Raw genomic sequence first — 27349 nt, 5'->3', positions numbered from 1 at the left:
ATTTACAGGGTTTCTCGATTTAAAACTAAACCCCTAATGTTCAAATTTTTATATATGAATTCATTATTTTTATGTCAGTAACATGCCTACATTTATGAAAGGAAGGTCACAAAGACGTATACTGTTGGCTTTTAGAAGCACCTTGTGAATGGACAGGACAATGATGACTATAATTTAAGGTCTTTAGCATCTTCTTTTCACCTCTAATAAAAACAACCAATCAGTTTTACCTTCTTATATAATAATTTTAGTATAGAAACAGAATGTAACTCAAAATCCAAGTTTAAGTTATCATCATTCATAATATTTTAATAAAAGCACAAGATAAAGACATGACTTTTATGCATTCTAAAAATATTCCGGTGGGTACTGGTTTCTTTAATAATCTTTATTCTGAGATGTCAGCATCTCATTTTTTCCAAAACATTCAAAAGATGATTATTAATGGTAAATATGCACAAGAAGCTTCCCATACCCTAGGAAATTAGCACTCTTTTGTATTTGTGGTGGAGAAAGAAATGTATATATTAGTAAAAGTAAAAATATCTCATCCATTGTGTACAAGAGTGAATGTTAGGAAAACTGGAAGCAAAAATTAGAGGTGAAACTGAATTTTAGCAACCAATTTAAGCAGTCACAAGTATCATCTTCATACCTTATTTCTTCCACTAAAATGTCTAAGCAAAATAATATCTTGTAAATTATCAATGCTTTCAAAGATTACTACATAGCATCCCACAATCAATTTTCTCCGGTGTACAATAAAGTAAATAACTCTAAAATGCTTCAACACTAAAGGATCTAATTAGAGTTGTTTTTGAAAGAAAAGATAATAAATTAGAAAACTGCTTTCTTGCAACTGCCCCAAGTATCTGATTAGTAAAACACTAAGTAAATAGTTGTCAATTTTTACACCTGTCCTTATATCTGTCCATATCTCACCCAAATTATAATTCAGAGGTGAAAAGAATGAATTTTTTTCACTCTAGAAAAATACTAGTAGTATATGAAGGATTTACTAAATCTGCTCAAGAAAATACCATCGCCAGGATGAATCCCATTATAAAGCATTTTACATTCTAGGTCTTTATCTGCAGATAACTAAAGATAAAAAGAAAACGAAGTTAAAAATGAGAATTTTTCACAACTCAACTTTTTATCAAGTCAATAATTACTCTTTATATCTTCACAGTTTGATTTAAACATCCAATTACTTCATAATCTAAACCTCCCACTACCCACACAAATTGACTTAAAATGTCATTGGAAACGTGGACAAGAGCAAGAGAATAGACTACTAGAAGGCATGGCCCCTGGAGTCAAATGTATGCTGAATCCTGCTTCTGCCATTGACTTGTCTTATTAGTTCAGGGTATGTCACTGAAACTGTAACTAACTCTCAATTTTATTAGTATAAAATGAGAATGCCTGTCACACAATCATTTTAATAACATATGTCTGTAAATTGTTTGCTTGTTTGTTGCTGTTGTTTTAAAAAGGTAGTAGTAGAGGTGCTGGGATCAATCCCAAGATCCTTGAATGCACTAGGTAATACAGATGTCACCAGCACTTTTCAGAATAAACAGGTTTCGTAAGCAAACATTATCTTTAATTAATAACAAAGTCTTTCATTAGAAAATATTTTATAATTCACTTCACAGTTTTAAGAATAGAAACCTTAATTTCTAAAAAACAAAAACAAAACAATGTGTAGCTTCCACACGAAACCTTCAGTGTGTTATTTTTGGCACCACATCTTTAGTGAGGACAACTGCATAGCTGTTTTTCTATAATTTTCTTCTAACACAGGTCAGCACAAGGCAGGAAGGACTTCTAGTAGTCTGGGTCTTTCTGACATTCCTTTGGATCTACAAAGTATTACTAAGGCCCAAACACAAAATGATGGCCAGGCATGGTGGTACACACCTTTAATCCCAGCAACTCAGGAACCAGAGGTAGCAGGTTTGAAGCTAATAACAAGTCCCAGGACAGCCAGAGAAGCTCTAAGGCAAAGGGGGTATTGGGGGGCAGGGGGTGCAGATGAAAAAAAGATACAGCTCCTAGTAAGCAATGTAACTATTAAGAGAGAGCAAAATAGCATAAAACATACTGCTGGTGAGAAAGTGCAGAATGCTGGGCCCAGCCCTTAGCTCAGTAAGAGTGCCTAGAAGGCATGAAGTCCTGGCTCAGTATGATCCCCAATCTAGGGAGGTGGAAGGGGTAGGATCAGAAATTGAAGATCATCCTCAGCTACCCAGCAAATCTGAGGTCAGCCTAGACTACATAACTACATAGACCTTATCTAAAAGAAGAAAATGGGGGTGGGGGGGGGTTTGCCAGGAAAAGGCCAGCCATATCATATGGTCCAATAGATAAAAGGAGTTGCCACCAAATGTGGCAATTTCTAGACCTTCCATGGTAAAAGAACCAACAACCCCTACACTAGGACAGGTTGTTTCCTATCTCCCTACATCCACATGTGCATATAGACACATGTACACACACATACAGACACACACAAATGTAAAAATAAAGGAGGAAAAAGGAGTCTGAGAATAGGTATACAGAGCATGTATAGGCACAAGCTCAAATCCCAACACTACCCATCTACAACTCCCCAAAAAAGATTGACAGATTTCTAATACATTTCCAGAGAAGAAAGAAAGAAAAACAAAGTACAGAAAGCAATCCTTGACATAGCAATGCTGAGTGCAAAGTAGCAGATGATGCTATTACTGTTCTTTCATAGTCTCTCCACGTATTGCTAGTCACCCTCAAACCTGTGGAGATCTTTCTGCCTCAGCCGAGTGTATGCTGGGGTTTTAGGTGTGTGCCACCATACATACAAATATAAATATATTTATATTTGCTATTGAGGATCAAAGCAAGACTTTGCACTTGCTAGGGTAAGCATGCACTACCCAGCTGAGATACATTACCAGCTCATAAATACAGTATTTGTTGTTGTGAATATGGGTGTTTTGCATGCACATATGTCTGTGTACCACTTGCTTGTCTGGTGCTTGTGGAGGTCAGAAGAGGACATAAATAAAAAATTTTCATACACTTTACTTGTGTCTATTCTAAAATGAAACTTTAATCCAAATATCAACATGAGCTAGGTAATATATATCTATAATCCAAGAACTAGAGATGCAGAAGTATAAGGATCACCTCAAGAGTCTTGTGAGCTGTTCCTCCAATACATGGGCTGTTTTGGAATGTGCTTCTGAGCTCCTCCCGGGTATGGTAAATAGGAGTGGGTTTACTTCAGATTACCCATCATGTTTCCATTATCATGACAAGGGCTGTCCTCATGACTGCATACAGCTTGAACTCACCTGAACTTTGTTCATATGATCTTGCTTAACCCTCAAAATATAAATTTTCTGGTGCCCTAAAGAAAAGTTAGTGATTGCATGAGACTTTAGTCCTCCTCATTTTAAGCTACATTTTCCCATGTTCATGCTATCAAGTAGAGTGGTAACTCTACCACTGATTTACATCCGTTCAGCTCCAGGAGAAACAACTATTAATTTAGGATGGACATGGTAGTTCAAAGGTACAATAGCAGCCAGCACTTGAAGCTCACACAAGAGGGTGACCAGATTGGGTCTGACAGTGAATTCTATGCCAGCCTCCACTATATAATGAGAACTTGTCTTAGAGGAAGAGAAAGTGGACCAGCAAATTGATGGAAGAGAAAAATTCTATTCGCCATGGCTTGTTTGAAATAAAGATTTTTAGGGCTGGAAAGATAGTTCAGAGGTTAAAAGCACTGACTGCTTTTCCAGACATCCCTGACTGAGTTCAATTCCCAGCAACCACACGGTGTATCACAGCCATCTGTAATGGAATCTCATGCCCTCTTCTGGTGTCTGAAGACAGTTAGTGCACTCCTGTACATTAAATACATTTTAAAAAAAGTGTTAAAGCTTAGCAGCTACATTTGATAAGTCTCAAAGAAATCTGGGGTCTTACCCAGCACTTCTCATGTGACCTCCTACCCTGCGTCTCTCCCTCCAAGGCGCTGGGCTTCCACCTACCGATATAACTCAGCCATTTTGCCTCCATACCTGGATCTCCTGATCTTTTTCTGATTGCCTGTCTTCATCCCCCACACCACCATCCTTTTCCTCTTTCTCATTCCCTACCCACCTCCTTTCATGGCCATGTTCGGTCCAGACCCTCCCTTCAACCACACCTTATAGCTAGCAGACAAGGTCCTTTATTTTTCATTCGCCATTATTTTCCCAATGCTTAATATACATTAACCTATTATCCAATGACTCAATAAGCCAAGATTTTTATCTGAACATTGGGGAATTGGGGGGGGGGGTTTGAAGACCAAGCCCAAGCATCTTGAGCATGATAAGCAGGAGTTCTACCAGAGTTACACTGTCAGTCCCCTCAACAGATTTTTTTTTTCTTTTTTTTCGGAGCTGGGGACCGAACCCAGGGCCTTGCATTTGCTAGGCAAGCGCACCACTGAGCTAAATCCCCCAACACCCCTCAAATAGATTTAAAAAAAAAAAAAAAAAAAAATCTGAACATGGGGCATTTAATGTTCCCCAAGAACAGTTGATGTGAAAACTAAGAGATGAGACAGAATAGGAAAGTGAGAGCAAGCAAACATTTACAGTCATTATTAAGAACAAATCATAACCTTGGTGTGGGTCACAAAACCTTTAATCCTAGCACTACAGAGGCAAAGGCAGCCTGGTCAGTCTACAAAGCATATTCAGGCCAGCCAGCTCCACAGTGAGATCTCAAAACAAACAAAAAGGGTAAACTGTAAATCAGTGCTACTCAACGGACAAAAGTGAATGGCAAGGATCTAGGGACCCACATGACAGAGGAATTCAGGAAATACCTCTTGGAAGGTACTGCTCTCTGACAGCCTGTGAGCCACAGCACATGAGACACAGCCAAAGTCAAAGACATACTTTGAAAACATGACAGAGAAAGTCAAATGCGGCTAATGGCTAGTGTATTATATTGGACAGACAATGCTATTCTAGCTAGAGAACCAGAAAAGAATAGCCTCCCCAGGTACAGCAACAATGTGAGGTTAAAATTATTAACCTTGGGCTGGGGATTTAGCTCAGTGGTAGAGCGCTTACCTAGGAAGCGCAAGGCCCTGGGTTCGGTCCCCAGCTCCGAAAAAAAGAACCAAAAAAAAAAAAAAAAAAAAAAAAAAAAATTATTAACCTTCATTTCAGTCATAATTCAAAACTAAAGTGCAAAATGAAATTACAAATTTTCTTTTATGTGTCCCAAGGCTAGGTTCAAAGTAGATATGCAGTCAAGAATGATTCTGAATTTTTAATCCTCCTCTCCAATCCCTAACCACCCTCCCACCAGAGTGCTGGGATTAGAGGCCTTTGCCACAACCAATTTATGTGGTGCTTTAGATTAAACCCTCATCTTCCTGCATGCTAGGCAAGCCCCCTAAACTAAATGATATTGTGAATATTTACTAAAAATTATTTCCAAGGCATTATTACCAGTACTGCTAGACACAGAACGAAATATACCACTAAATATATAACTGTGTAAGAAACCATGAGAATAGGCAGGCAGCGGTGATGCACACCTTCAATCCCAGCACTCAAGAACTAGAGGCAGGCAATTTCTGCGAGTTCTTAGCCAACCTGGCCTACAAAGTAAATTCCAGGACAGCAAGGACCATACAAAGAAACCTGTCACAAACAAACAAACAAGAACACAAGAACCAGTATCTTTAATCCCAATACTCAGGCGGCAAAGGCAGGTGAATCTGAGTTCCAGCCAAGCCTAGTCTTTGGAGTGATCCAGGGCTACACAGAGAAACTGTCTCAAAACAAAAGCAAAACAAAACAAAAGGAAAGAAACAAGGAGAGATGGCTCAGTGGTTAATAGCACTCACTGCTCTTCCAGAGGTCCTGAGTTCAATTCCCAGCAACCACATGGTGGCTTCATAACCATCTGAAATGGGAAGTAATGCATTCTTCTGGTGTGTCTGAACAGTGACAGTGTACTCATATACATAAAAGAAAGCAAGCATCAGAGTACTTAATAGAGGAAAAAAATCTAAAAAGAGACTTCCTTGAGAAAGCTACTTTTTAAAGAACGAACTATAAATTTTTTTAATTTCCATACTCAGGAGATTGTTGTGACCTATATCCCAGGTCCAGGGCAGCCAGGATTATAGAGACCCTGTCTCAAAAAATAATAAGGGGTTGGGGATTTAGCTCAGTGGTAGAGCGCTTGCCTAGAAAGTGCAAGGCCCTGGGTTCAGTCCTCAGCTCCGAAAAAAAGAAAAAAAAAGAAAAGAAAAAATAATAAAAGCCCAACTTAGAAACTCGACCTATCACTCAGAAAGTCCACCCTCAGCAAAACAGAAGGGGTTCAGTATGTTTGGAAACTGAAAAGTCCCCAATATAAAAAGTATGTACAAGGGGTTGGGGATTTAGCTCAGTGATAGAGCGCTTGCCTAGCAAGCACAAGGCCCTGGGTTCAGTCCCCAGCTCTGGGAAGAAAGAAAAAAAAAAAGAAAAAAAAAGTATGTACAACATAAAAGAATAAGAATGAGGGAGTAAGGGCTGGAGAGATGGCTCAGCCATTAAGAGCACTGACTGCTCTTCCAGAGGTCCTGAGTTCAAATTCCAGCAACCACATGGTGGCTCATAACCATCTGTAATGGGACCTGATGCCCTCTTTAGACTGGTGTGTCTGAAGATAGTTACAGTGTACTCACATACATAAAATAAATCATAAATCTTAAAAAAAAAATGAGGGAGTAAGAAGTACATAGGAGCTAGATAACGGAAGACTGTCGTAGAGACTGAGATTAAAGGGCTGTATCACCAAGCCACATTCCATTACTCTGAATTCGTGTATCTTTCTCTTGAACTTCCAAACATCTCTAAGTCATCTCACACTGCAGTTTTTTCACATAATCCTGAGAACCTAAATTCAGATTTCCAGAAACCCACATGAATGCTGGGGGTGTGGGGGCAGATGGCTCACCTGTAATTCCAAACACACAAACACTTGTAAGCTCAGCACTATAGAAGTGGACCGTCGGGGTTGGGGATTTAGCTCAGTGGTAGAGCGCTTGCCTAGTAAGCGCAAGGCCCTGGGTTCAGTCCCCAGCTCCGACAAAAAAGAAAAGGAAAAAAAAAAAAAAAAGAAGTGAACCGTCCCAGGCAGATTGGCCTTATCTGATGCTCAGATCCCAGAGAGAAATCCAGACTTAAAAATACAGAGTAGACAGACTGCTCCTGAAAACAACAGAGATTGGCCTCTAGTCTCCAAATCCATACTCAAACATGCACAAGGGCACACTGGAGTGTACGCACACACACACAAACACATACACACACACACACAAATAAGCAGAACTAAAAGTTCTAGCTGATCAACAAAGATCTGCATAAATGTACAGATGTTCTATGTTCAAGGAGAGCAGGGCTCAAATGTGTCAAAACACAATTTCTCCCAATTTAATCCATAGATTCAATGCAAATGACAATTAACTTCCCCAATAAGCTGATAGGCACTATTAATTATATCTAAAAAAACAAAAATAACCAATGCAATATTTAAAAACAAAAACCACCTGAGAATGATGGTGCACACTTTTAGTCATCAGTAACTGAGAGGCAGGTGATCTCTTCGTTCAAGGCCAATCTGGTCTACATAAAGTTTCTAACCAAACAGGGGGTACATAGACACTGTCTCAAAGAAACAAAAAAGAAAAATAGTAAATGCATAGCCACAAAACTCACATAGACAGCATAGTAATAAAGACACACACCAGCAGTAAAATCAGAGCCACAGTAACATAGTCATTATCTTTAATAAAGAACAATATGACTGATAAAACATGGTATTTTCAACAAATAGTAGAATCTTCGATGTACTTACTCATTTTAAACAGGATTTCAATAAAAGTCTTGGCATAGTGGCACATCCCTACAATCTTAGCACATAAGGAAGTTGAAGAAGATAATCTTTTTATTTTTTTTTTTTTTTCTTTTTTTCGGAGCTGGGGGACCGAACCCAGAGCCTTGCGCTCGCTAGGCAAGCGCTCTACGGCTGAGCTAAATCCCCAACCCCAAAGAAGATAATCTTAAGACCCTATCTCAAAGCAATACCAATAGGCTCGCAAAGATTAAAAGTAACTAAAAGTAATTAAAAGTATTAAAAATAATATGGTAAGATCTGGAGTAACCACCTCCTCTACAGGACCTGGGTTCAACTCCTACCACCCACAAGGCAGCTCCTATCTGTCTGTAACTCTAGTCCCAAGGCCCTCTCTGTCTGTAACTCTAGTCCCAAGGCCCTCTCTGGCATCTATGTACAGCAGGCACCCACATAGTATACAGGCACACATGCAGGTAAAACACCTACACACATACAATTTTTAAAAAATAAATTTAAGGGGTTGGGGATATAGCTCAGTGGTAGAGCGCTTGCCTAGAAAGCACAAGGCTCTGGGTTCGGTCCCCAGCTCCGGAAAAAAAAGAAAAAAAAAAAATTTAAAAGCTATTAAAAAGACTAAAGTAGGGGTTGGGGATTTAGCTCAGTGGTAGAGCGCTTGCCTGGGAAGCGCAAGGCCCTGGGTTCGATCCCCAGCTCCGGAAAAAAAAAAAAAAAAAAAAAAAAAGACTAAAGTAGTATAGGATAGGGGTAGAATAGACCTTTAATCCCAGCATGTGGGAGGCAGACACAGGCAGAACTCTATGATTTCAAGGCCAAACAGGGCTACATAATGAGACCCTGTCTCAAAAATAAAAACAAAAAGGAGGAGGGGCCAGCAAGATGGCTCAGAGGTTTAAGACACCACTCTTGCAAGGGAGGGACCCCAGGTTGAGTTCCTATCACAACCATCTGTAACTCCAGTTCCAGAGGATTGGGTGCACACCCATACATGACATGCGGGCAAAGACTCCTACACTCATTCACAATCGCAGCACTGGGGAGGCAGATACCAGTAGATCCCTAAAGTTCACAGGCCAGCCTAGGCCACTTGCTAAATTCCTAGCTAATGACAGACTTTGTCTCAAAAAGTAAAATGAAATAAAAGCCTGAAGAATGATACCTAAAATTGTTCTCTGGGTTTCATTTGCATGCACGCACATTGAATCTTCTCGCTTCTGTTTAATATAAAAGGTTTGAAAGTCATCACTCATGGTTGGGGATTTAGCTCAGCGGTAGAGCGCTTGCCTAGCGAGCGCAAGGCCCTGGGTTCGGTCCCCAGCTCCGGAAAAAAAAAAAAAAAAGAAAGTCATCACTCATACAAGAAGACATAAACAGAGGAATGAGGGTGTAGGATCGATATAATATGTACAAAAAACCCTCTGTTCACTCAACAGCACCTCGAAGAGGTGGAGGTGCAGGAGGAGAAAAAGCAACCACAGCTGGTGAGCAAACTGAAGTCAAAGAACAAACTGCTGGAGGGGCAGTCAAGTGGGATCACAGAGCGTCACAGAGCAGACTCTCACAATGTAGAAACTCAGACCAATGTTCAACTCTAGAGAGATGGATGCATGACTGGAGGCAAGCACAAAGAGGAGCAATTAAGAATTCCTTGGAAGTTCCCCAATTTTCTGAAACTGGTCCTCAAAATGACGTAAGAGAAGGAACTCCAGCAGGGGAAGAGAAAGGTAGGCTATTGAAATAAACCCACAGTATTCTGCCCTAGACAAGACCCATTCAAGAGAAATATTGTATCACAGTTTGCCCTTGGGTGATAAGAGGTCATAAGTAGAAAAGTTGAAAACTTGAATATGATAATCCAATAGGAGAATGACACCTTATATAGCAATTTTTTAAAGTTTTATGTATATGAGTATTTTGTCGACATGTATATCTATCTATGCGCCTTATGCATGCCTAATGCCCAAAGAGGTCAGATGAGGGCTTTGGATCCCCAGCAACCAGAGTTACTAATGTTTGTGAGCAACCATGTAGATGCCAGGGCTACACTTAGGTCTTCAACAAGAGCAACAAGTACTCTTAACCACTTTGCTGTCTCTCCAGTCCCATAGCTATTTCTTTTTTTTTCCGGAGTGGGGGACCGAACCCAGGGCCTTGTGCTTGCTAGGCAAGCGCTCTACCACTGAGCTAAATCCCCAACCCCCCCCATAGCTATTTCTTAAACTAGCTCTGTGTCCACTAATTTACAATATCCCTGTAGTTATGTGAATAGAAATGGTCCCCACAGGCTCATATATTTGGTCATTAGGAAGTGGCAATACTTGACAGGGATTAGAAGGTATAGCCTTGTTGGAGTAGGAGAGGCCTTGTTGGAGGAAGTTCGTCTCTATAGGTGGGCTTTGGGGTTTCAAAGGCTGAAGCCAAGCCCAGTGTCACTCTCTTCCTGCTGTCTGACAATCCTGATATACAACTCTCAGCTCACCCCAGAGTCATGTCTAGTTGCATGCCACTCTGATGATAAAGAACTAAACTAAACCTCTGAACTGTTAGCCAGCCCCAGTTAAAGGCTTTCCTTTATAAATGTTGCTGTGGTCCTAGTGTCTCTTCATAGCAATAAAACACTAAGACAATCCTTAAAGGTAAACTGTTAACTTAAAAAAAGAAAAAAAAAAGGCTAGTATAGAACAATCAGCACACGATTCCATTTTTGCTTTTGGCACTACTAGGGATTAGATTACTTTTATAAGAGAAACCAAGAGCTTCCTCCCCACCTCTCCAAATGACGACATATCTACAGGTCAAAGGGGCCCTGACTGTCCTGGCATCTTGTTCTCAGACTTCTAAGAAATAGAGTCCCCAATATAGTGTAGTTTGATTATGACAGTACAGACTGACCACGAGTAATAAAAGAGGGAAGGGGGCCATTTATTAGTACTAGAGAAACTATCCTGGTTGATGATAGAAAGAAAGCCCTCCCCACATCCTAGAAATTGAAGGCGTAATAACATGTGATTGGACAAACTGAGCTACTCCCCCAGAACCATTGTGAGAGAGTTAGTCTTTAACTTGGGATCCTCATGCTTCTGTATCCCAGTAAACAAGATTTGACCTATATACCAACATACCTGATGCAATTTTCATCATGCTACAATTCTAGCTCAATAAATTTGAATTACAATTGAGAAAATCTCCAGAACTAATAAATAAGAGTGATACTGGCATAAGAATAACCTAGTATAAAGCAGGACTCAACTTGTGGGTCAACCAGTTGGGGTTAGGGTCACTTTGACAGGGGTTGCATATCAGATAACTTGTATATCAATATTTACATAACAATTCACAACAGTACAAAATTAGTTATGAAATAGCTATGAAACAGTTTTATGGCTGGAGTCACCATAACATGAGGAATTGTATTAAAAGTTACAGCTTTAGGAAGGTTGAGAACTGCTGCTCTAATAGATGAAAAACTGTATATACCTTGCTTTTATCAACTTTTTGTACATAAGCTTTTTAAAATCAATTTTATGTATATGAGTGTTCTGCTTACACAGATGCATGTGCACTATGTGCACACCTTGGGCCTGCAGTGATCAGAGGTGGACATCAGATCCCTTGAAACTGGACTTATCGATGGTTGTGAAACACCACATAGGTGCTAGGAATCAAACCCAGGTCCTCTGCAAGACTAACAAATGCTCCTAACCACTGAGTCATGTCTCAAGCATGGTATTTGCACATTTTTTAAATTCTCACAAAAAACAAGGAGATAGATTGTGTTCCTAACAAATATTAACAAAATACAAGCCTCGTTCTTATGATAATCTTCCTTAATCTGTTGACAAAAATTATCCCTTTCCCCAAACAATGTTCCCAGATCCCCATCTGGCTTGACTTCAGTTCACTTCCTTCAGCAAGCAAACGAAGTGGCTGGCCCCATCTTACACGGACACTCCGATCACTTCCAACAGCCTCAGCTCTCCTTGCTTCAGATTCCAGCAACACTTCTTATTTCATTAACACTCTTACAAAATACGCTTCACAACTATGATGCTTTCTTTTCCTTTTTCTTCCCCTGTGCCCCGATGTTTTCTTTTTCATAATACTCTCTGATAGACCCCCCGCAAGCTAGTTAAACTCATTTTCCAATTAACTTAAAAAAAAAAAAAAAACTCATCCTCTTGCCCCAAGCTACCAAGCCACCATTACAACTATTGTTAATTGGTCTATAAAGTGCAGACCACAAATCCCAACAGAAACTTAACATTGTCCTATGTGTCTGTTTCTATTAAAGATCAATCTTCCCACTCTGTTATGAACACCACCCTACCCCTGTTCTTTTTCAAGGACTTTGCAACTTCCCTAAGCAATCTTGTTGAAAAAAAGAAATTCTGATTACTCTCTAGCATAATCAGATTCTCCTACCCACCGACATACAATTGCCTCTATCATCTGCCAGAGTTCTTTTCAAAGGTCCCTGGAGGGTGACTTCCCCAGCCTCTCTACTCTCCTGCTAAGCAAAACTCCTCACGACACTTTCTCAGTCCATCTTTCAGTAACCCACTCCAATCGGACTGCTATTTTCACCATTCCCATAAAAACCTTAGCAAGGGACACCAATGGTCATCATGTTGAAAAGTCAATGATCCTTTTCCTTTCAGCTGCCAGCCTAACATTCTTTTCTTGGCTTTAAGTATTAGCTCACTCTGTCATCTGTTTTCCTATTTCAATTTCAGTATGTGCAAACGACTGAAACAAAACCAGGACTTCATCTTTTTTTTTTTTTTAAGATTTATTTATTTATTATATATAAGTACACTGTAGCTGTCTTCAGATACACCAGAAGAGGGCATTGGATCTCTTTACAGATGGTTGTGAGCCACCATGTGGATGCTGGGAATTGAACTCATGACCTCTGGAAGAGCAGTCGGGTGCTCTTAACCGCTGAGCTATCTCTCCAGCCCAGGACTTCATCTTAAAATCTTTACTTTAGGCAATGTCCCCCTAAATTACCCAGTTGAGGCTTTACCTATATCACCTGCTTACCATACCTATGTCAAATCTCTCTCCAGATCTCACCTCCAAACTCATAATTCAACACTCAACTGCTTGCTTGCTATTTCCATCAACATCAACATAAACCTAAAAAAGACACAGCAAAATTCTTCCTCTTCTCCATTCTCCCACCTCAGAAACAAGCATCACCAGTAATTACTAGAAAAGCAGACATAGGTGTTTTCTAATCCATTAACTATGCTGTTTCTAGCTTTTCAACATATCCCAAGACTGCCACTACTCTTCAGCTCCCCACTCAATTCTAACCCATCTTACTATCAGCTCTTCTCCAAGTAACCTAGACAGTTTCCCAAATGATCTATCTGGGGTTTTTTCCCTACCCTTTTCCCATAGCAAGCTAACAAATTTCCTTTCTCAACTGACACCATAAACCTATGGTGTCAATACCTGAGATAGGCAAAAAGTTCTAAAATTCAAGGCCAACCTAACCTACACAAAAAGAACTGATTCAAGAAACAATTTCCTCTTTTCTTTTTCACCAATGGAAACAATGGTTTTAAATGAGAAGCAATGTGTTTTGTCAAAATACATTTTTGAACACTCTCATCTGTGCATGGAGTGGTGGGCATGTGGAGACAAGAAGACAATTTGTAGTAGGTGTTCCCTTCCACAGTGTGAGTTCCAGGGATCAAACACAGGTCATTAGGCTTGGCAGCAAGAACCTTTCTTTGCATGATGAAACATCTCATCAGTCCCTAAATTACATTTCTTAATCTTCCTTAATTTAGTAATACAATTTTCAAAAGTAGAATCAGAAGTTATTGAAAAGGACTCTGAGAAAGCTGATTAAAGGAAGCAAGCTCAGCTATCCCATGTCCTTCCCTGCTACAGCTCAGACATGTTGTCTGGACAACCATTTTGAGAATTTAAAAACAAAAAGTCCAACCTTAAGGACTATAAATTGAACATGAGAAGTAGTCATCAGCTGGACATGGCGCTTTCTGTAATCCCAGCACTAGGGAGACTGAGATAGAAAGGTCCAGCCTAAGGTCAATTTGGAGCAAGCAGTTTGAGACCACAGACAGAGCTGGATCCTATCTCCAAACTTAAACATTTGTAATCTATTACACTTAAAGCCACCTGAACACCTCCTTCGAACTTCCCCTACTTGTCTACACTACTGATTACTATCCTGGGAAGGGGCTGAATATTAGATATTTACATTACAATTCATAATAGCAAAATTATAGCTATGAAGTAGTAATAAAATAAAGTAGGGGTGTCAGAACCAAAAGAGGAAAACCAAAAGAGGTTTTCTTTTAAACCCTCCAATGGTTTCCACAGTCACTTAAAACCCAATTTCTCTTTTAAAACCCTTTGTCATCTGGATCCTGCACCCTTTCCAAGTTCTTGCTATAATGTTTTAGTCTTTTAAACAGAACCCACTCTTTGAGTACTGACCTTAACAGTTTCAAGTCCAAGGGTCACGTAGTGAGACTACCAATGTTTACTACTGCTAATGTATCAAAACATTAAAAAAGAAAAACAGGACAGATGTAGTGACACACACCTCTAATCTCAGAACTAAAGAGACAAGAGGCAGGTTGATCTCTGACTTCCAGGAGACCCACTGCTATATACAGAAACCGTCTTTAAATTTAAAAAAAAAAAAAAAAAAAAAAAAAAAAAAGGCACAGTGGTGCACAGCACTTGGAAAGTGGATGGAGAAATTCAAAGCCACCCTCAGCTACACAGTGAAGTCAAGGCTGGCCTGAGATATAAGACCTTGTACTAAAACACAAGGTGGATGAGAGATAGAAGTACCTCTGGGGGTGAATTTCAGATAGACTCTACTACTGTCTATATAAAGCAACCCTGTAATTTTTATATTTACAAAAACTGATTTTAAGAAACATAATTAAGCTGGGCAAGGTGAGCTGACACTTGAACCTCAGCACTGGACGTAGAGGCAGGGAGTTCTCTGTATATATAACAAGTTCCAGACCAGTCAGGGATTCAATAGACCCCATCTCAAAAGAGGATTCTGAAGAGAAAAGGGGAAACAGAAATAATTTTTCCATCTTTAGTTGTTAAGATTATCAGCTTTCTATACATACACAGCTGATCTTCTCTACATATAACTAAGTTTATTCAAATTCACCCTTAAAGTATATGGTTTACTCCGGAAGAACTCTTTCCCTGAGGGTAAATTAAATTACTCAACCTTACAGCTTTCCCTTATGACACGCACTGACACACACACACACACACACACTCTCTCTCTCTCTCTCTCTCTCTCTCTCTCTCTCTCTCTCTAAAATTGGCTATTTGGCAGGTCAAATTACTCAGTAAAGCAGTGACTACGTCTAATTTATTAACCACCTAAGCAGCTGAATAAATGAAAAAAATATGAAGATTAAACAAACAAAAGAACCCCACAGGGACACAGATGATGTCATCCATACTATTTAGGTGCCCCTTGAGATCTTCAAAGGTAAAAACAACAAAATAAAGCCAAAATAATTCCCTTTTGACTATCTTGCTTCCTAGTTTTTGATGTGGGTATACAGGACCCAACTAAATGAGTGTCCTACAGATGTGCAACCTGACCTGGAGATCATCTTCAACAATGTATACTTTTACTAGTCTCAGAGGCAGAGCAAAATGAATTATTTTCATAATGGCTGGGATAAGCTCCCCAAAATTCTTAAATTTTTTCAGGAAAACAAGTGCCTCCTACTTACCCACAATGGAGAATGAACTACCAAGAAATTGGGTCTCCACCCTCAAGAATATACTTCCAGTTTTGGGGTGCAGGGGTGCCTGTTTTGCTTTCAAGACAGGATTTCTCTGTGTAACCCTGGCTGTCCTGGAACTCTTTCTGTAAACCAGGGATCTACTCAGCAGTCCGTTGCCTGCTTCTGCCTCTAGAGTACTGGTACTAAAGTTTTAACACCATCACACCTGCCACATCCCCAGTTCATAAGAAGGCACACAAAGGATAATGCAGTAACTCACAAAGTAAACATCTTAGGACAAAAAGTATGATCAAATCCACAGACATTAAGGGGGGGAAAAAAGGGCCTGACAGCTGAACTTGGTGGTGCACACCTTTGATCCAACACTCCAGTTCAGACCTGTCCTACACAGTGAGTTCCAGGCCAGTCAGGGCTACACAGTATCCTGCATGGGGAGGAGGTCTGACAGTCTGACATATATAACCACCTAAGTCTGTGGATGTAACTGAGTATGAAATAACAAGCCAAGAATACATAAAGGCACTTGGTTTGCATAGAAGCAGATGTCTTAGGGGAGCACTTAGGTTAATTTAGAAACCAGACATGGCATAAACCTGTAATTCCAGCATTCAAGAGGCTAAGGCTAATTTTTAAGCACTTTCCCATTTTGAAAGAATAAAGGAATAAGTAAAATTTTATTTATAAGACAGCTATTTATAAAAACAAACTGCATCCAAAACCTAAACAAGACATCAGTATATACCACTCCCATATACACTCAAAATTCTTGCCCATGTACATCAGTACATCAGTTTATTACACCAGTAATAAACTGGAAATAACTAATTAACAGATGTAGAAACTGTTCTACTCTTTTTAGTCCTAGGGACTAAAGATGGCTCAGTGGTTAACAGCACTGATCATTTTTGCAAAGGACCTAGGTTCTATTCTCAGCAACCACATGGTGGTTCACAAATCCTTAACTCCAGCTCCAGAGGACCTGCTATGATCTTCTGGACTGTTCAGGCATACACATGCATGCACACATATATTTTCCTTGAAAGGTCTACTTTAGGTGATATACCCCACTTGGCACTCAGGAGGCAGAGGCAAGCAGATCTGAGATTGAGGCTACCCTGCTCTATATAGTGAAGTCCAGGACAGTCAGGGCTACAAAGAGAAACCCTGTCTCAAAAAGCCAAAACACAAAAACAAAAAAATATACTTTACAAAAAAACCCAGTAGGGTTGGGATGTAGTTCAGTTGATGGAACACTTGCCTAGTATGACAAAATCCTACAGGTACCTATCTGTACCCCATAAACAGAATGTGGTATTGTATAACTGTACTCTGAACAACTCTGTACAACAGTATAACACTTGAAACAAAGGAGGGAAGACCAAAAGTTCAAGGTCACTCTGCCTCAGCCATAAAGGGATTGGGGGGCACAAAAGCAAACTGTACCTATCAAAGATTTAAAGTGGTAACACTTTAAAAATATTAAGCTATTACATTCCACGAACCCTGCAAGATGCTTAAGAAAAAAAGAATTCTAAGAATGTTTAAGGAGTTTTCTAGAAGTCTATCAAAAACAGACAGACATAAGTATAATTAATAATATAGAGTATACTAATGAAGTATGACAATAACACTACAGAACAGGGGAAACTAAGGGTTCAAGAAAAACTTAAGGGGTTGGGGATTTAGCTCAGTGGTAGAGCGCTTGCCTAGCAAGCGCAAGGCCCGGGGTTCGGTCCCCAGCTCTGAAAAAAAAAAAGAAAAAAAAAAAAAAAACTTAACTGGCATTTTAGCCATGCATGGTGACACACATGTTATATAAGCATAGTGCTTCAAAAATAGAGGCTAAATATTTTGAAATTCAATACCAGCCTTGGCTATTCATTAAGTTCAAAGTCATTATAGTCTACTTGAGACCCTATCTTTAAAAAAAAAAAGAAAAAAGAAAAAAGAAAATATTTTAGGGTGTTTCATTTCTTTTTTTCAAAATAGAATTTCATTTCCCTGTCCTAGCAGATCTTAATCTCCTAGTTCTGACGATTTTTTTCTTGCTTATCCCAACTTCTTGGGTGCTGAGATAATATGCATGTGCTCCCAAACTTGGACTAAAGAGGTAAAAAAGGAAAGGACTGGAAGGATTGAGGTGGCACAGATCTTTAATCCCAGCTCTCAGGAGGGAGAGACAGGGGGATCTCTATGACTTCGAAGCCTGCTTGGTCTACATAGATTTCCAGACTAGCCAGAGCTATGTCTCCACAAAAACAAACAGAAGGAAAGAAAGGGTTGAGAGCAGTAAGATGAATCTGTAGGTAAAGCAATGACTAGCAATCTGAACGAACTCAATCCTGTGGGAACAGAGAGCCAACTCCTGCAAACTGTCCCTTGATCATCAACCCTTACCTCCCGAGACTAAATTCATTTTTAAATAAGGGAAAGGGCTACTCAGGGTAAGTCACATGGTGAAAGTAGAGAACTGACTCACACAAGTTGTCCCCAATCACAATCTGTTTTCACTGCCTTGGCATTGGAACACACTAACAAAGAATGGGCCTAAGGGTCCTAGGTCCTACAGCTCAACTAAAGGGCAAGCAGTTCAGTACTACTCAACCTTCCAAATACAAGGTCTTGGTCTTAAGTTTATACAGGAATAAAAGTATAAATCTGAGCCTTGACAATAAATAAGACAGGAAAGGAGGCTAGAACAGTATAACTGTTATGACTATGAAGTAGGAAGCAGAGAAATTAAAGGGAAATGACAGTCTATTTTTATATTTCAAGTATTTATTTTTGAGACAAGAACCCAGCTGGCCTGGAACTTGCTATGTAGACCAGGCTAGACTTGAACTGACAGAAATCCACAAAGCTGTCTCTCAAAAGCTGAAGTTAGGGGTTGGGGATTTAGCTCAGTGGTAGAGCGCTTGCCTAGCAACCGCAAGACCCTGGGTTCGGTCCCCAGCTCCGAAAAAAAGAAAGAAAAAAAAAAAAAAAAAGCTGAAGTTAAAGGCATCCCCCACCACACCTGGCCTTTTTTCAAATTGTTACTCACATATACAGGTGTGTGTCCAAGTAGCCCACTCGAGTGAGGAGACCAGTGTGGCCAGAAGAGGATAGTGAATACCCTAGAGCTAGAGTTACAGGTGGTTAGGACGAGCTCAAAGTGAGCACTAGAACCAATCCTGAGTCCTCTGCAAAAGCTGTACCTAGTCTTAACAGCAGAAATGTAAATGCAACTAGCAGTCAATATCAGATGTATTCCTCTACAGAGTTCCACTTATCCATTTACTTATTTACTTATTTGCTGGAGGAGGGATGCATATATGCCATGGCACAAGCGTGTAGGGATCAGAAAACAATTTGCAGGAGTGAGTTCTCTTCCTAATATGTGGATCCTGGGCATTAGTGGTCAGGATTGGTAGTAAGTGCCTTTTCTGCTGAGCCTTCCTGCCAGCTCCCCACTCCACCTTGTTTTTTGAGCCAGGGTCTCTCGGTGAACCTGGAGCTTGCAATTTCAACTGGACTAGCTAATCGGCAAGCCCTAGGTATTCTACCTGTCTCTATACCTCTGTCCCCAGTGCTGGGGTTACAGAGGCATTCCACTGTACCTGGCTTTTACATGAGTGCTTGAGATCAGAACTCAACTCCCCACACTTGAGCAGCCAGCACTGTAGCCACTGAGCCACCTCCTCAGCCCGAGATCTATAATGCAAACATGGGATACAGCTAAGTGAAATAAAGTCAGTTACAACAGCACCAGTTACATATAGTAACAGTAGTCAAAGGCAAAACAGAAAACGGTGACTGTCTGGGATGGGGTAAGAGATGGTAGAATATTACTCAGCACAGATTTTTCTTCAGTTTTACAAAAGAAAAGTTCTGGAAAAAATAGTAGAAATGGTTGTACAACAATGTAACACCACTTAAGAATACAGATAAAAGTGATTAAGCCAGCAAGCTTTTATTTAGTGCTTTATCAGGGCTGGAGGGTAGTACTGGATCAAACTCAGAGCTTTCTACATGCCCCAGATGATAAACTTTGCTATGTGCATACCATAGTTTTTAAAGAGTAAATCCACATAATAGTAACTATCAAATGTATATAAAGAAGTCTTAGTCAGAAGTTATCTCCAAAAACAAAACAAAAGGCAGGCAAGAAGGAGGGGAGGAATGGAGACCATTTTCACACAGTTTTTCTGAAACTAAAAACTCTCCTAAAAGAGCTCAACACTGCCAGGCAACAGAGGAAGCTGCCTTTAATCCCAGACATTGGAGGCCTCTGCAGGCAAATCTCTCATCTTCAGAGTGAGCACCAGGTTAGCCAGGGCTACACAGAGAAAAGCCAAAAAACAAATAAATAAAAATTTAAGAAAAGATTAACACCTTGAGGCCTGTATATCCCTGCGCATTATTCTGTTTGGCCATCTGCCCTAGATGTTCCCACATGACCACAAAGCTCTTAACTTAAAAGAATAGGTAAACTCAACATATGCAGTCATGAAGGAGCTAAGGAAATAAGCTCTGAGTAGAACACAAACATTAGCACCTGAGTTCAAATCTCCAAAGCCCATGTAAAATGCAGTAACCCTAGTGTCCCTATGGTGAGACGAAAAGCAGAGATAGGAAAATCCCCCAGAAACTTCTGAGCCAACCAGCTTCCAATACAATGAAGAACAAAAAAGACATCCTGTTTCAAACAAGATGGAATGGTAGAGACCAACACCTGAGGCTGTCTGTCCTCACTGTGTTATGTCTCCTCCTATGTGAGACCCTGTCTCAAAAAATAAAAAAATGGAGCTAGAATCGATGTTAAAAACCTCAGAGAAGCCAGGACTTAAAATCTAATTATAAAGCCTACATTCTTAATTACTAAACTTACTATGTCACATTTTAAGAATCAAGAATCTATGCTTCCTGGCAAGTTTAAATTCTTACATAAAGAGGCAGTAAGTACCTAATATTAATATGTTACTCTTCACACTGTTTTTAATATTGGGCCTTTATATTATTATTATAAAAAGAATATTCTTGTGGAATGTTTACATACTGTGTTTGAAATTGACAAAATGTTTAAGTTCACCATTAACTAGCTCTGTGTCAAAGACCAACGACCAAACTCCTTGGGTCTCAAATTTCAGTCTTACAGGTAAGGAATTAATTATGGTAGCTTTGGACTCCTAAAAAAGAAAAATAAATAAATAAATAAAATTTCACTATTTCTAAGACTGCCTGTACTGTACTCAGTCCTGACCTAGCATTGCTGCCTTGTTATCTACCCTTTATTTACTACTCCACCATTCTAGTAATGTTAAATCTTTGAGGAGTTGAGAGCAGGATGCTCAATATGTTCACAGAAAATAAAAACACACTTTACAAAGCAAATATTTGCCAGAGATCAAAGCCTCTCTTTTGCAGTGCTGAGGATAGAATCTAGAGCCCACAAGCTAAACAAGCTTTCAAGCCTGAACACATGTCCAACCTCACAAAGTCCTCTTCAGAGTAAAGTTAAAACCTGTGGTAGTGGGGGTTGGGGATTTAACTCAGTGGTAGGTCCTGGGTTCGGTCCCCAGCTCATGGACACACACACACACACACACACACACACACACACACACACACACACACACACACACACACACCCACCCCCCACCCTGTGGTAGTGGTGCATGTGTTTAGTTCTGGCACTTGGGAGGGAGAAGCAGGCAGATTTCTTTTAATTCTGGGCCAGCCTGCTCTACATAGTGAATTTCAGAACAGCCAGGATGAGAGACCCTGACTCAAAAAAAAAAAAAAAGGGGGAGGGGGGATGTTGGGGATTTAGCTCAGTGGGCTTGCCTAGAAAGCCCAAGGCCCTGGGTTTGGCCCTCAGCTACGAAAAAAAGAAAGAAAGAAAGGAAAAAAAAAAGGTAAAGTAGAAATGCAATCCAGGAACTGAGAACGGAGCCCCGTTGAAGGACTCAGAGAAAGGACTGAAAGATCTTGAAGGGGCTTGAGACCCCATATGAACAACAATGCCAACCAACCACAGCTTCCAGGGACTAAGCAGCTACCCAAAGACTATACATGGACTGACCCTGGACTCCAACTGCATAGGTAGCAATGAATAGCCTAGTAAGAGCACCAGTGGAAGGGGAAGCCCTTAGTCCTGCCAAGACTGAACCCCCAGTGAACAGGATTGTTGGGGGGAGGGTAGTAATGGAAGGAGGATGGGGATCGGAACACCCATATAGAAGGGGAGGGGGAAGGGTTAGGGGGATATTGACCTGGAAACTGAGAAAGGGAATAACAATCGAAATGTAAATAAGAAATACTTAATTTAGTAAGGATAGTAGAAAATTTAGTAATTTAGTAGAAAAAAAAAAGAAAAAAAGAAATTCAATCCAACAATCACTTGTACACACGTTTGTTTTTAAACCAGTATGTAAGTCTGCTATATCTAATCCACTTCAGAACCCCATAAGCACACTAAGTAATCCTCACAAAACAGAAGCTTACATAACTGGAAAAAAATTCTACTAGTGAATATTACAAGTTCTCAGCAAACTATAAGAAATCATTGTAAAATCATAATAGGTATCCTGAGCATAAATGTAAATCATATGATATATACTGATTTAAGGGCAATTTATATCACTGAACTTCAAATATAAAAATACTTTATGTTGAAGTTCAAGTAAATATTTATAGGTGCCATGCAATGAGATTATACTAACATTAACTTGTACTTAAATGCTTTAACAAGTAGTACAAAATATTACAAGTAATAAAAATGTAGGCTCAATTTTAATAATTAAAAGTATGCCTAGCTGGGCTAGAGAGATGGCTCAATGGTTAAGAGCACTGACTGTTCTTCCAGAGGTCCTGAGTTCAATGTCCAACAACCACATGGTGGTTTACAACCATCTGTAATGAGATCTAGTGTCCTCTTCTGGTGTGTCTGAAGACAGCTACAGTGTACCTATATATAATAAATAAATCTTTAAAAAAAAACAAAAACCTCTTTCGCTTTCAGACAGGGTTTGTGTTAACAACCCCAGTCATCCTGAAACTCCCCCTGTGTACCAGAGGAACCCTGACTCTTCCTCCTAAAGGAGTGCACCCACCGCCCATCTATTTCTGGCTTTGGAGGCATGATCTATGTATCCCTGGCCACACTAAATGGAACTCAGAGATCTGCCTGCCTCTGCTTCCCCAGTGCTGGGATCAAAGTGTGCTCTGACAGGTCGGTTATCTTTACAAAGGCACTTAAAACAGGCAAAAAGGAAATCAAGTTGTAAGACCCACCAAAACACTACCAAATGAATTAAACCTGTATGACACGGTGAATTAATGACTTGACCATCTACTCAAAAGCTCATATTTACGCACTTAAAAGGGAAATATGTAGACTGCACTATGGGTTCTTCACTCAGGTGAAATCAACACAACCTATCTAGGGAAAAGAACTTACTAAAATGCCAATGAAATAAAATACTGGTGAGGATAAAAGCTAACTGTTGGCTGTGGTTTTTTACAATATTAAATTTTATCTGATCTTTTCCAAAATATTCTTTGCAACTTACTTCCTTGAACTGAATTCCCTGCTAGGTTTTTAAGGCACCATTCTTGAACTCATATTTCCTATTTCCTTCCTGAGAACCACTGACAAAGTTTTTAACCAGAGGATGAGCTTTTATCCGATTTGCACGCTTGGGTGTAGAGGTCAAAGGGAAACCTTCTAGCATGTGGGCCTGAATCTGAACTCGGTCATCAGGCTCCTCAGCCATCAATTAAATAGTAGAACAGTAAATGGAGCTAGCCACTCAGCCCATCAGTTAAATAGTAGAATAGTAATAATATGCACTACTAGAGTCATACAAATGCCGATAATCTTCAACTTAAACACCAAATACCATGGTGAAAAGTCAGACCACACAAAGCAAAGAGGGTATATCAATTTTCAGGGCAGTAACTTGACACTTTTAGATAAAAGAAAGCATGAGAGGTCTAAAGACCCATACATCCTTATTATAGAATACATGTTGTAGGTTGTTGACATAAGAATATACAACGACCCCAAACTAAGTTTGCTTATTAAAGAAAAAGTTTAAATAAATCACTGTTAAAAATGTGAATACTGTCATTCATATTGTTTCTGCATTGTTTCACAAAAATACAAAGTCATCCTTCCATTCAGAGTTTTGGCAAATGAATACAGAGGTCAGAGTTCATGCTACGTAAGACAGATCCCTACGTATTTCTTAGTATGCTCACTAACGCTGCTAACATTGTCACTTCAATTTTAAGTGACTTTCTTCATGTCTACTTGGAACGATGGATAATTGTCTGCAAGCTTGGGGGCACAATAAAGCTGGAGAGCTACAAGATTTCTAACAATTTCTCATATGCTTAAAATGACGAATTTTAAAAATCATTAATGACATTATCAGAGTACCAAGCAAGCATAATAGGAAAACTGTGAACCTTGAAAAAAATAATTACTTTCAGAATTGTTAAGTTCAATCATAGAAAAACTGGCATTTTTGTCGATTTAGCACTTTTATAGCAGAGTAAAATTACTACTTTCAATATTTCACATAAATAAATCTGGTGAGCATTAATATGCTTAAAATTTGCAGGACTTACAGGCAGTCAGAGTTTTATTTTTTTAAATATGCTATTTCCTGATATATTTTGTGACAGAAAAATAAACCTAACTCAATAATGAGCTACAACAATGTGTATCTGATGAAATCCCTTGCTTTTAATAGGCCTCTTTTTAAAAGTAAGACTCAAGTTAACTATGAGGGACATCATAATGAAGTTTCACAGTACAACACTAGTCACAGAGGCATGGCCCTAGGAGAGCCTCTCTGATACGGGTGAACAGTATTTTGAAATAAGCTACTCACACACTCCATTATTCTTCCTATTTCAAATCATTTAATTAACAAACAACTTGCCTTTGACTAGACAAAAAGCTTTAAATGTCAGTGAGGAGGCCTAGTTACTGGCTGGGTACGTAGAAAAGAGATGACTAATTTGGAATTAATTTTTTATCTATAGTGAAAATTGTTTCAACACCCCTTCCCAATACAAGAATGCCCATTATGTCTCCATAGATCCCCCAGCACTGTACCGTAAGGGAGCAACTGAAAGTCTTCTCGTCTATACCTAAGACTGTGGAGGCTCCTTCCCCAAGGAAAAGACAGCAAAGGCCTGGCAGGCAATATCCCCAGTACCCCTAAAAGCGTGGGCCTGTGAGGTGCGCTGCTGCCGGGGATCTAGTTACTACCTTTCCCCTTCCCCCAACCCACTTCCCGGGTTTTCTCGGCCTGCTCCTTCCCCACGGTACAGTCACACTTCCAGATGTTGTTGCCGCCGCCTCGGGGCTCTCTCTAGAGTTCACGTGCCCCGGACGAGTGCTTCGGCATCTGCCCCCCAAACCCTGTTCCTCCCCAGGCCGGCCGGCCGCCCGCGAGACCGCCTATCCCAGGGCCCGGGGAGGGGAGGGAAAGGCGGCGGGAGGAGGAGGGGAGACCGCCGCTTCCCCATAGGCAGAAAGGCGGCCGCAGCGAGGCCGGCTGGGACCGCCGGGGTCGCGGAAGGAAGGGCCCTGCCGCCCTGGGCTGAGATGGGGGTGTCCGGTAGCTCATTCCTGACCTCCTCGCTCTTCAGCACCTCCTTGAACTCCCGCTTGATTCGCTGCACCGCGATGTTGGCCATGTCTCTGCCCGCAGCTGATTCGTACCCGCCTCCTCCGCCACCGCTACGACCACCGCCACCGCTGCCACCTCTTCCTCCACCGCCTCCTCCCTCAGTGATTCAGACCCGAGCACACGAACGCTGCCACTGCCACCCTTGCCGTCGCGTTCCCCCTCAGTGTAGAATCACCTCCGCGCCCGGCCACCAAAATGGCGCCGGGTCCGCGCATGCGCACCACGCTGACCCGGGCGGGCGGCGCAGCCGCTCCAGTGGTAGCCCCATACGTCTCAGCAGCGAGCCCGCGCCGCGCGTCTCAGCCGGGGCTTCGGCCGCGTGGCTCCGCCCTGCCGGCGGCTGGGGCCAGGAGGGTGCGGTTTCTGTGCGGGTCCGCGGGGTCTGGGCCTGCGGGGTCCTCCCGTGCCCCTCGGCCCCCTTTACGGTGAGGCCTCCAGTCCCTAGCCACGGACCCGAGGTGGGAGTCCCGCCTGGCGGGTTCCCCCGGCCCCAGCCGGGCTGAGCCCCGCTCTAACTCGGCCAGACCCAGAACCCACGGGCTAGAGGTGCCTCCCTGTGTCTAGCGGAGGAAAAAACTATGCAGGAACTGGGTCCTGCCCAGCGTCCGTTGGTAAACCCCCGGGATATCCACTGCCGTAGCTTTTGTTCTGGAACCATGATAACGCAACTATTATTCGGTCATCTCAGGTATTACAGATTTTTAAGGTTGTGTAATGGTTGCGTCCCACGGGTTGTAATTGATACAGGTGTTGCCGGGGAGAGGCCTGAGATGAGTTTAAAAGCCAGAAGTTAAATCTTTGACCTATTTAGATAGTCAATGCTGAGCTGTAGAACTAACATGTTTTTCAAACTTGAACGTACCTCGGAATCCCTGGAGAGCTGGTTAGATTACTAGGACCTATCCCTAGAGTCTGGATGGGGCTAAGAATTTGCATTGCGAGCAAACTCCCTGCTGCCTGTTTTTCAGCGACCACGCTGTGAGAATGGCTGAATTAAGCATGTGAAAGTCTGTATAATTTATAGTGACAGTTGGAGAAATAGAAGGCCGAAAGAACTTTAGACCTACAAAGGTTTTTGGCGCTCGTAGATGTCAATAAGTAGTGAGTGAATATAATTGAGTGGAGAAAAGATGACCGAGTAAAATGTTTTAATTGAGCAACAACGTTGAGAGGCTATTTGAAAGTGGTTAGTAGAGTTTAAAACAAATAACAGAATGTAGATGCTGAGGAATACTTTTGAAAATAACATTGTGAAATAATGAAGGTATTATTTTAGGAGTATGTTTCATGTATTCACCTAATCAATCAGTTCAGTATTCCATCATAAGACTAATACGAGCTGAATGTAGTGGTATAGGCTTGTAATCCTAGATTGAGAGACAGAAGCAGGAGGATCATGAGTTCGAGAGAAACCAGTCTAAGAGTGCGCCCACTTCTCTCCTATATCCGTTGCCAGCTGCGGTTCCCTCGTCTGTGAAATGAGGAGGTTGTTTAAACTTCTAAGAGTTCAAAATTCTGAAACATCTCAAAGCCTTTCCCTGAGTAGACAGACATAAATTATAAAAGATCTTATAGCAGAGCCCCCTAGTGGTTATAAGGAGCGTCAACTATATACTGAACAACTGAACACTACAAAGGATTTTTGCTATGATATAAATCTAGAAATGTTGTAGGTATCTATGCCAATACAACCTAAAACACTTTCTATCCCACTCTGTCCAACCTCAAGAAACAACGACACTCAGACAGGGGCTACAAGTTATAAAGGTCCGGTGATTTCTTTGAAAGAAAGGATTCTTTTCTGTGCTGAAGCTTGAACCCAGGGCCTGTGCGAGCCAAGTATGTGAACTATGACTGGCCTATAGCTCAGCCAAGTTGAATGGGTGTGTGTGTTTATGTGTACATACAACCTAGGCTGACCACAAACTGAAACCTTGTCTGACTCAGCTTCCCCAGTGC

The 27349-nt window shown here is 40.8% G+C and overlaps 1 protein-coding gene across 2 annotated transcripts in view; it reads right to left on the bottom strand.

The window, feature by feature from the left end:
- The window catches only part of Ube2k (ubiquitin conjugating enzyme E2 K), a 57868-nt gene extending 32264 nt beyond the window's left edge, over nt 1-25604 (bottom strand). Inside the window, exon 1 of one of the 2 annotated variants that reach the window (XM_032917004.1) lies at nt 25335-25604. In XM_032917004.1, coding sequence (XP_032772895.1) covers nt 25335-25397 — 63 coding nt within the window. In that variant the 5' untranslated portion in view covers nt 25398-25604. The remainder of the gene's footprint in view (nt 1-25334) is intronic. The other variant, XM_032917005.1, reaches the window with a different exon arrangement.
- Between the last annotated feature and the right edge of the window lie 1745 nt (nt 25605-27349).

This window comes from Rattus rattus, chromosome 11, assembly GCF_011064425.1.
Source record: "Rattus rattus isolate New Zealand chromosome 11, Rrattus_CSIRO_v1, whole genome shotgun sequence".
Lineage (NCBI taxonomy): Eukaryota > Metazoa > Chordata > Mammalia > Rodentia > Muridae > Rattus > Rattus rattus.
This window is presented reverse-complemented; position numbering and strand designations above follow the sequence as displayed.